Source organism: Lucilia sericata, unplaced genomic scaffold, assembly GCF_015586225.1.
Source record: "Lucilia sericata isolate MDLA Ls3-8-SP2 unplaced genomic scaffold, ASM1558622v1 Contig005330F_arrow, whole genome shotgun sequence".
NCBI classification, from domain to species: domain Eukaryota; kingdom Metazoa; phylum Arthropoda; class Insecta; order Diptera; family Calliphoridae; genus Lucilia; species Lucilia sericata.
Genome location: NW_023997512.1, coordinates 10,001 through 21,093, shown reverse-complemented (window position 1 = coordinate 21,093; position 11,093 = coordinate 10,001). Strand labels below are relative to the sequence as shown.

At 28.0% G+C, this 11,093-nt stretch overlaps 1 protein-coding gene across 1 annotated transcript in view; it reads right to left on the bottom strand.

Annotated features, from left to right (window-relative positions):
* Positions 1-1,402: 1,402 nt before the first annotated feature.
* The window catches only part of LOC119615484 (glutamine synthetase 2 cytoplasmic), a 13,908-nt gene continuing 4,217 nt past the window's right edge, over positions 1,403-11,093 (bottom strand). Inside the window, 6 exon segments of the mRNA XM_037971485.1 lie at positions 1,403-2,156; positions 2,220-2,285; positions 2,287-2,412; positions 2,476-2,589; positions 2,591-2,770; positions 2,772-2,818. Of these exon segments, the coding sequence (XP_037827413.1) occupies positions 1,764-2,156; positions 2,220-2,285; positions 2,287-2,412; positions 2,476-2,589; positions 2,591-2,770; positions 2,772-2,818 (926 nt within the window). The 3' untranslated portion in view covers positions 1,403-1,763.

The following is an 11,093-nucleotide window of genomic DNA, read 5'->3' as shown; positions in this document are numbered from 1 at the left end:
TATAGACTAGACTATAGACTAGACTATAGACTAGACTATAGACTAGACTATAGACTAGACTATAGACTAGACTATAGACTAGACTATAGACTAGACTATAGACTAGACTATAGACTATAGACTAGACTATAGACTAGACTATAGACTAGACTATAGACTAGACTATAGACTAGACTATAGAATAGACTATAGACTAGACTATAGACTAGACTATAGACTAGACTATAGACTAGACTATAGACTAGACTATAGACTAGACTATAGACTAGACTATAGACTAGACTATAGACTAGACTATAGACTAGACTATAGACTATACTATAGACTAGACTATAGACTAGACTATAGACTAGACTATAGACTAGACTATAGACTAGACTATAGACTAGACTATAGACAGACATAGACTAGACTATAGACTAGACTATAGACTAGACTATAGACTAGACTATAGACTAGACTATAGACTAGACTATAGACTAGACTATAGACTAGACTATAGACTAGACTATAGACTAGACTATAGACTAGACTATAGACTAGACTATAGACTAGACTATAGACTAGACTATAGACTAGACTATAGACTAGACTATAGACTAGACTATAGACTAGACTATAGACTAGACTATAGACTAGACTATAGACTAGACTATAGACTAGACTATAGACTAGACTATAGACTAGACTATAGACTAGACTATAGACTAGACTATAGACTAGACTATAGACTAGACTATAGACTAGACTATAGACTAGACTATAGACTAGACTATAGACTAGACTATAGACTAGACTATAGACTAGACTATAGACTAGACTATAGACTAGACTATAGACTAGACTATAGACTAGACTATAGACTAGACTATAGACTAGACTATAGACTAGACTATAGACTAGACTATAGACTAGACTATAGACTAGACTATAGACTAGACTATAGACTAGACTATAGACTAGACTATAGACTAGACTATAGACTAGACTATAGACTAGACTATAGACTAGACTATAGACTAGACTATAGACTAGACTATAGACTAGACTATAGACTAGACTATAGACTAGACTATAGAGTAGACTATAACCTGGACTATAGTCCAGACTAGACTATAAACTTGACTATAGTCAAAAATATTAATTAGATTATAATCAAGACTATAGACTAGACTATAAACTGGACTATAGTCCATACGATAGACTTGTCTATAGCCAAGATTTTAGTCAAGACTATAGCCAAGACTAGAGAGTATAAAATAGACTATAGTCAAGACTACACGACCTGAATGACTGAATATACTCCTACACATGATGCTTTTTTATGAATTTTAGATTCAGAAACCTGACTACAATTATTGACCTATTAAACTTCCCTAAAAATAGTTCAAATTATGCAATATATTTTTTCATATATAGTTTTTTCTTTATTGTAATATATAATTATAGATATAATAACTGAGCTATGAGTAAATAATGTCATTACAGAAATTGTCTTTTATTATTATTAAACAAGGAAAAAAAAAAAACTAAAAATAAAATTATGAATAAAATAATAACCAAACGTTAAATGAGGCGGAGTTTTAAAATTAATAACATTAAAAAAAAAAACAAAAAAAGAACAGAATACTATGACAAGTTTTAACAAAAATACAGAAGAAATTCTTCGTTTAACATAAAATCATTTAGAAACAAAACGTTTAGAGACATTTTCAAAGGTCAAATACAACAAAACAATTTTGCTAAAGAGTTCCGATCGTGATCTATTCATTTAAACAGATTGTGCGCAAAATAGCCTCAACTACCGAGTAGGGATCACAGTTAGAGCTAGGACGACGATCTTCAAAGTAGCCTTTGCCCTCATCGTTGACACCACGTGGTATGCGTATGGAACAGCCACGATTGGCTACACCAGCACTAAAGTCGTTAATGGAGCTGGTCTCATGATGGCCAGTCAAACGACGAGCATTATCTTGACCCTGTTTGGGATCATAGGCACGAATGTGACGATCATGATGTTTAGACATTTTGGCAACAGCCTTTTCGATTTCCTTAATGCCACCATCTTCACGCATGGTCTTGGTGGAAATGTTGGTGTGGGCACCAGCACCGTTCCAATCACCAGGCACGGGTTTGGGATCTAAAGTAGCTACAATCTGTAAAAAAGATTTTCAAATTAGTTTTGTTTATTATTTAACTTAAGATAAAGTTAAACTTACTCCAAATTCTTCAGCTATGCGATGTAACAAAAATCTAGACATCCATAAATCATCACCCACTGAAATTGCCTACACAGGGTCCTACCTGATATTCCCATTGGGCTGGCATGACCTCAGCATTAGTGCCGGAAATTTTGATGCCAGCGTATAAACAAGCTCTATAATGAGCATCCACTACATCACGGGCATAAACCTAAAAGTGACAAGATTTTGTTAACATTCCTTTTTATAGAATTATATCTTTAGAAAATATTACCTTATTAGCACCCCACACCACAATAGTAGGGTCCTTGGGTCCAGGGAAACCATTCTTGGGCCAACCTAATGGATGACCATCAAAATCAAGGAATGTGTATTCTTGTTCAATACCCAAACCAGGGTTCTTCATCCAAACATTTGTTAACAACTTCTAGACAAGTTTTACGATGATTTGTATCGGTGGGAGTGCCATCAAATTTATAGGTATCACACATAACCAAAATATTATTGCCACGACGGAAGGGATCGCGATAAATGGCTACGGGATGTAAATAGGTATCAGAATTGGATTCCCTTAGCCTGATAACAAGAACTGCCATCATAATTCCAAATGGGTAGATCTAAAAAGAGAAATTTAAGAAAAATTATGAAAATTTTTGTCACTTGTCAACTTTCAAAAACTTTTTGCGCTTTATCCAGAAGCTAAATTCCTAACATTCATATAAATCTGTCTATCAATCTATAAATTGTTGTATTATTTTCCCTATTTAAGAAAATTACTACTCAGTTTAAACCACAAAATATGTTTTTTCTTATGTTCTAAATGAAATTATACATTTAATCTCTATATTAACTAAGTATTAAATAACACTAAATATGTCAATCATTTTGGCGCAAAATTATTCAAATTGAATTGTTTTCAAATGCCAATAATTATATTTATTATAATACGTTTTAATTTAAAACGCTATTGTTATTATTAAATAATAACAATAACAAAAAATAATAGATAAACATTTTGATATTTAAGATGAAAACATGATATCGAAAATACTATATAGTTTGAGAGAAAGGAAACGTGTTTAGAAAGATCGATTTCAAAATAGATAATTACTATATAATAGACATGAAAAAAACATTTTAAGTTCATGTCTATTTTAATTTAGCGAAAATAATGGGTTGAATGAAAATAAAAATAGACTTAACACGAAGCTTAAATTAAGAATATTATACTTCATACTGTTGATAACCGATCCAAAATGATTAATAAAATCTAATTCCCGATCCAACGTTCGGTTTCAGCAAATTTTAAATCACCAAGAGTTTAAATAATGCTAAAAAGTGAAAGTCTAAGATCTAAAGCGGAGGAGGTAAAGAGACCGTTTCAATATTGTCTATTAGTGCAGTTTTATTGATATTGAAAATGGAAACATAGCCCCCATAGGCTTAAAAAGTACTAGTAGAATTAATAGAACCCTGCCCCTTACCCTCTACAGAAAACTATTTTATTGTCATTAAATATAATTAATATTATGAATTTTATCAAATTCAAATTTTCAGTTTCATTAAAATCAACATTTCACGTGAAATATGTTCCCTTTCACTTTCTTCGTTCACGAACTTTTTTGAAGTAAAAAAAATCTCCTGTTGTGAAATTTGTTGATGGCATTTTGTAAACAACGAACAGCTGTTGCATACAAAATCAACTATTGTGAATGAATTGTTTATTCTGATTAAAAATATAAATGTTTTCATTACTTTTTAATTAACTGAATAATTGTTTATTAAACAAACCACTGCCTTTTTCACACACCCTTTTCAAATTCATTAATAATTACTAGACGACTTTATAATAACAAAACAATGACTACAACAACTATATACGACCACAACTGATCCATTTTGCAAAAAAAAGTATTTTATAAATAATATTTAACTATTAAAACTAAAGTAAATTTGAAGGTCAACAAGGTTACAAGATTTAAAAAAGAAAAACGTTTATTTTACCAGCTATGGGAAGAAAATTAGAAAATAGATTTTTATTACACTTTTAAGAAAATATTCAAAATAAATAATCCATCAATATCAATCAAAGAAATTTTTTAATGGAAAACAAAGTGAACAGAGAAATCAATATTCGATCTTATGCAAATCGAAATAATTTTGAGCCGAATAGTGTTTTTGAGGTAATACTCTTCTCCATTTTATGTCTATCTCTTGATATCTTAACTTTCTTAGAAGTTAAGAAACAATTCTTTTGAAGTTCCGCTTAATATACGACAGATTTTGATGCTTACTTTATTTTTGTATAAATAAATAAAAAAATAAATTTATTGTTAAATTTTGTTTGAAATATTCTAGGGTTTTGCATATTCAAATATATAGTAGTGTAATAATTTATTAAAATATTCACGTTTTTGATGCAACAAGTAATTTGTAATTTTATACTTATTCACTGCAAACAACACAAATAGACAAACATAAATATAAAAGGGTGCAGCGAAAAGAGTTAATAGAAATACTAAAAACTTTTATTTATATTACAATTTAAATAGTATGTATATTAGGATAATCATCTTTACCACTAAATTTTGTAGTTTTGGTTTTGGAGGGTTTATTGAAACACCCTGTATGCCAATGTATGCAAATATAATAAAATATTTATTAATACATATATGCATTTTCTTATTATAACTTATTATTATTGTAATATTTTAATATTTTTCATTGTTAAAACAAATGCCGGCTAATTTGCAAAAAAAAGGACTCACTTTTTTTCGCTGTAAACAATAGTATTTAATTCCATGTGACAGCAATTAATAACACTAATTTAGTGAATAGAAAATTTAAATATTTTTTGTATAAAAATTGATATTATTTAAAAGAAACAGCTGTTTTCACGGTAAACAATTTGTTAGCAATCATGAAAAAATTAAAAGCTTTTCATGGTTCCTTTACTCTTAATCCGTATTCGTAAGTAATCCGTTTCAAACTTTTACGTTAAGTACGATCGTTCTTAAACCAAGTACCAAATACTTGATTCAAGTACGGATCGTTTAAGTACGAAAAAACCATAATTTAAGCCTTTCTTTGGACAAAATTATCTTACAATGTACTTATTTAGAGAATTTTCGGTTTGATTTACGTCAAATACATACTTGATTTGAGATAAAAATAGGATTGATTTAAGAATACCAAAGATTGAATTAATCACAAAGTGAGCTTGATTTAAGCTCGATTCATACTTGATTTTAGAACATTCACAATTGTGCATTGATAACTTTTTCATTTGCAAAAGTGGACAAGTTATTTTTTTAGGAAATTTCAAAAGAAAAATTTTGAATAGTTTTTAAATAAACAAATTGTCTAAAAAAATTATGAAATAATGAAATTAAATTTAAAAATATTATTTAAAAACTGTGTAATTTTTTTTAATTTTACAATTAAAATAAAAAAATTTCAAAAGTTTGTCAAAGTAAAATTTCCGTAAATAGCTCAACTACGTAATATTGTTTATATTTTTTTGTTCTACTAAATTTAAGTAAAAGCAACAATTACTGATCATAATGGCTTTATGCCAAAAGAAAACTAATCACAAAAGAAAAAAAAATACTATAATATAAACTACTTCCTTTAAACAAAGTAAAATGCAATTAATAGAAAGAAAGTGTTAAGAGATGTTATTTTCTAAAAAAATCATACTTTTTGAAAATTTTTTAAATGTTGCAGAACTAGTTGTGTGGTGAGTTTTCTGGAAGAAGCAACCAATTCTAGTTCTAACATTTTTATCTTTATTATCGATCACGAATATTCCAAGAACTTTTCATTCACAATAAATGATTTTGTTCGTAGCAACTGGATATTGTTTAAATTTTCAAACACTTCTTTCTCTTTTTGTTACACCAGAGCGAAATTTTCTCTATCGTGAATGTTCCGAGAACTGTTCTTTTTCAATAAATGATTTTGTTCGTAACAACTGTGTATTGTTTGGATATAATATAAATGGCACCGAATTAGTTTTGTGGCGAGTTTTCTGGGAGTATCAATTCTAGTTCTAACACTTTTATCTCTATCGTAATTAAATAGCGATAATTTTATTTCTTTCTCTTTTAGTCTTTAAACTAGTCTTGCTCTAGTCTTTAAACTAGAGCAACAATTATATATCACGAATGTTCCAAGAACTGTTCATTCACAATAAATGATTTTGTTGATAACAGCTGGGTATTGTCTGAAATTTCGAACATTCTATTTCTTTCTCTTTTTGTTACACTAGACCAAAAATTTCTCTATCGGGAATGTTCCAAAAACTGTTTAATTTTTCGAAATTTTGTTAAAAATTCTCATGATCTAGAGATAATTTTAATAAATTTAAAGATATTTAGATCATTACTTTTCGAATAAAATATTGTCTGTACATATAATAAAGAACGTCAAAAACTATTAACGATCGGTTATAGTAATAACACTTTCATCTTTATTGTGATCAAATTGCATTCATTCTATTCTCTTCCCCTTTTTATAAATAAAATAAAAGTGACCTATCACGAATGTTCCATTTAAAATACACGATTATTTTCGTAACAATTGGGTATTGTTTGAATTTTCGAAATTTTGTTTTAATAATATTCATTATCTAGAGATTATTCGAAAACCGTTACACTAAAACTATAAGTGATCGATTCTAGTTTTAATGCTTTCATCTTTATTGTGATTAAATGACGTTTATTCATTGAATTCTCTTTCCAATTTTGTTAAAACAATGTAAAAGTTTCCTATCACGAATGTTCCATGATGATTCAAAGTAAATAATTTTTTTTTTCGCAACAACTGGGTACTCTTCAAATTTTCATAAAATTGTTTAAGAGTAAATCGTGAGTAAATAGGAAACATTATATTCACTTAAGTTTTAGGTTAGACTATAGCAACACTTTACTATCGCGAATATACCGTGAACTGTTCATTCACAATAGTTGATTGTGTTTGTAACAGTTGTGAATTGTTTATAAAATTTTACCAAAAAAAAAGGAATTACTACTCTTTTTCCATTACCCTGTAATCTCATTATTATTATTTTTAGTAAATAAAAATATATGTAAATTTTATTTTTGTAAATACAGTAACAATAACAACAATAAAAAAATTGTAATATTTCTTGTTTAGTGCTGACGACAATAGAAGAATCTCCATAGATTTATCTTAATTATAAAAAATTGTGCAAAATTAAAGAAAAACTAAATTATGTTCCTAATAAATTGGAATGTTTAAAACAATATTTATTGTAATTATAACACGCGAAATCGTAAGCATATTTTAGCACTTATTTATTTTTCTTTTCTTGAAAATGAACAAGAAAACAATTGAGATTTTTCAAGTGCAAATTAGCCAGTAAGTAATTTACGTTTTGTTTTAATTGTAATTCTTTTTTTTTTTTTTTTTGTAAATTTTTTTTGTCACCATCTGTTGTACAGCGAGACAATTGTTTATACTTTTGTTTAACTAATTTAAAAGTAAAATGTTTTTTATTCACACATATTTAGAGAAATGCCATGAATTGCAATTTTACGTTTGTAGTTGATCGCGTTTTTTGCATAATAATTTTGTAATTTTCAACCTGCCACTGCAACACCCCCTCTTGCTTTTGAAATTTATTGAAAAATTGTTTATAATTTATTAGGTTTAGAATTTGTTTGCATCCATATTTTAAACGTTTATATGTTTATAAATATTTCCGTGTGTTTTGTTGTCTCTTAGGAAATAATAATTATAAAATAATAATAAAGTGCAAATTTAAATTTCATTAAACTATACTATAAAAGCTTCTTTAAATGATTTGAGTTTTTTTAGTTTATTAACAAAAAAGCTGAAGTTAATTGTAAGTTAAACCAGTTAAGTATGAATGTATTCAAAATTAATCATTTAAACAAAAACCATTACAGGCTAAATGATTTTATTACCTAATAAAATAATTGTTTGTTAATTTGATGTAAACAATATATTATTAAAACAAATTACTTTATTCTTAAATCATTTTTCTCAATAACAAGAAAAAGTCCCAAGTTAAGTTTAACTTTAAATATTCGCAACTTTTACCAGAAAAGGTAGGTTAGGTTTAAAAGTACAAAAAGTGTAGTTTTTTAGAGTTAAAAGTACTAAAGTATTTTTCAATTTTTGATCAATTGATTAGTCTAAAAACTTTCCTTGACTATGGATTAGCATTATGGTCGAATATATGACTGGACTATAGACTTCATGCCTATTGATAAGCATATTAACTGATCTATTTATTAGTCTATGGACTAATCTATTGTATAGTCTATTCACTTGTCTATGGACTAGTCTATTGAGTAGTATATAGTTTACTTTATAGTCCTGTCTATATATTGCTCTATTGACTAGTTTAGCGATAAGCATAGGGACTAGTTTATTGACTGGTTTATAAACTAATGTATGGGTTAGTCTATTGACAAGACTGTGGACTAGACTATTGAATGGTATATAGACTAGTTTATATACTATTATATTGAGTAGTCAATGGGTTAGTCTGTTGACTAGTATATTTACTAGTATAAAGTCTACTTTATGGACTAGTCTACTGACTAGTTTAGGGTTCTAGGGATTATTATATTAAGTAGGCTTTTAGCTAGTTTATGGCTAATTTATGAACAAAAATATAGGATAGTCTATTGACTAGTATATAGTGTGGTTTATGAACTAGAAGATTGTCTACTCATTGGCTAATAGAGTGTCTAGTCTATTGACTAGTCTAGGGATTATTCTATTGAGTTTGCTTTTAAATAGTCTAAGAACTTATCTATAGACTAATCAATGATCTAAACTATTCGCTAGGTTATGGACTACTCTTCAGACTAATCTATGTGTTAGCCAATTGATTATTGTGTGGAATAGTCAACGGATTAGTATATTGACTATTATAAAAACTAGTCTATTGACTAATTTATAGGCTAGTATATGGACTAATCAATGGTCTGGTCTATGGACTAGTCTAGTCTATTTACTAGTATATAGTCTACTTTATGGATTAGTCTACTGATTAGTTTAGGAATTGGTCTTTTAAGTAGACTTTTAGCTAGTTTATGGGCTAAAATATGGGATAGTCTATTAACTAGACTATGGACTGGTCTATTGTACTATGGATTAGTATATTGACTAGTGGACTATTCTACGGATTACACTAGTCTATTGATTAGTATAAAGTCTAGTCTATTGACTAGTATATAGTCTAGTCTATGGATTAGGAGATTGTCTAATATATTGACTAGTAGACTATATACTTCTCAATATATTAAGTAGTAGGTCTATAGAGGGGTATATTGTCTAGTCAATTGACTAATATATAGTCTAGTCTATGGACTAGACTATTAGACTAGACTATTGACTTGGCTATGATCTAATCTATGGACTAGTCAATGTTCTACACTATTCACTAGGTTATAGACTACTCTACTGATCAATCTATGTGTTAGCCTATTGATTAGTGTATGTAATAGACAACGGATTAGTCTATTGGACTATATATGATGTACTAGTCAATTGACTAGCTTATAGTCTAGTTTGTGGACTTGTCTAGGGTTTAGTTTATTGAATTGGCTTTCAAATAGTCTATGGACAAGTCTATTGTCTAGTCTATGGACTGTACTATGTTATGTACTACTCTATTGACTAATCAGTGGGTTAGATTGAAAGAAATCGCTCTCAAATTCGAATTACTGTAAAATTTTTAAAAAATATTTTTAAAGTTGCTAATTGGAAAATGTAAGAAATCAGTCTTAAAAATATATTAGACATTTTATAAAATATTTTTATTTTTATAAATAAATTATCTTACATAAGTTTATCGGTTTAAATTCATTGGAAAACGCTGCTGGTTGTAATTAATAATTTATTTATTGTTTAACATGTGTTTATGGATTTCTAATTCTTTCTTGTCTACCGCTACTTAAAACCTAATTAATATTCAACAAAATAGAAATTTCCCCTTAGAATATAAAAATATTATTAGATAGAGTAATAAGATTAAGTTGTTAAAAGGGGAATGTAAGCCAAGAATGAAACATAAATGTATAAGCTCTAGAAGTTAAGAAATGCATTAAAGTAATGTTATAAATTGCTTTAAAAGTTCTAGTCCTTTAAATGTCGAAAAGAGATGCATATGTAACCTGTTCAAAAGTGATGTCTTAAGAAGTGTTTTTGAATTAAATCTTTAAATAATGAGGACTCATTAAAATATAAAAGCTTATTTAAGCTTTACACCTTAAGCATTATTCATTATAGCTCACAAAAGGTTTTTTTCCAGTCTCATCACTGTGCACTTTTATCAATTTAATTATCAATTTATTTAACCGTTAAAAAGGCAATTATTTAGTTAAACATTTCAACAAATGCACATTAATATTTAACTTTAATACAGATGACTAAATGTATGTTTTTTTTTTTTCCAACAAAAATTTAACAAGTCTCTGCACGTGATTGCATTTAATTATTTATAGTCGCGTAATAATGTTATTGACTTTAAAAGGCTTAGTACTAGTTATTATCGAAAAAAACGAAATCTTTGCCAGACATATTAACAAGAATATAATAACAGGTATAGATTTTTGTCAATGAAGTAAAACGTGTAGAGTTAATGGCTTACTAAGCTTCAAGTGTTATTCTAAAGCTACTGACTCTTTGCAGCAAATAAAAAAATATTTTAATTGTTTAATTGTTGTTATCGTTGATACTTGTGGCGTATAAGTGTTAAATCAATTTTATCACTCATACGGCGTGATGGTACTTTTTCTTATCGGCAATTAGGGCTTTTTTTGGTATGTAGTTTTGTTTTTATTTATTTTTTCCAGAAATAAACAAACATAGAAAAGTAGTAAAAGTGGAGAT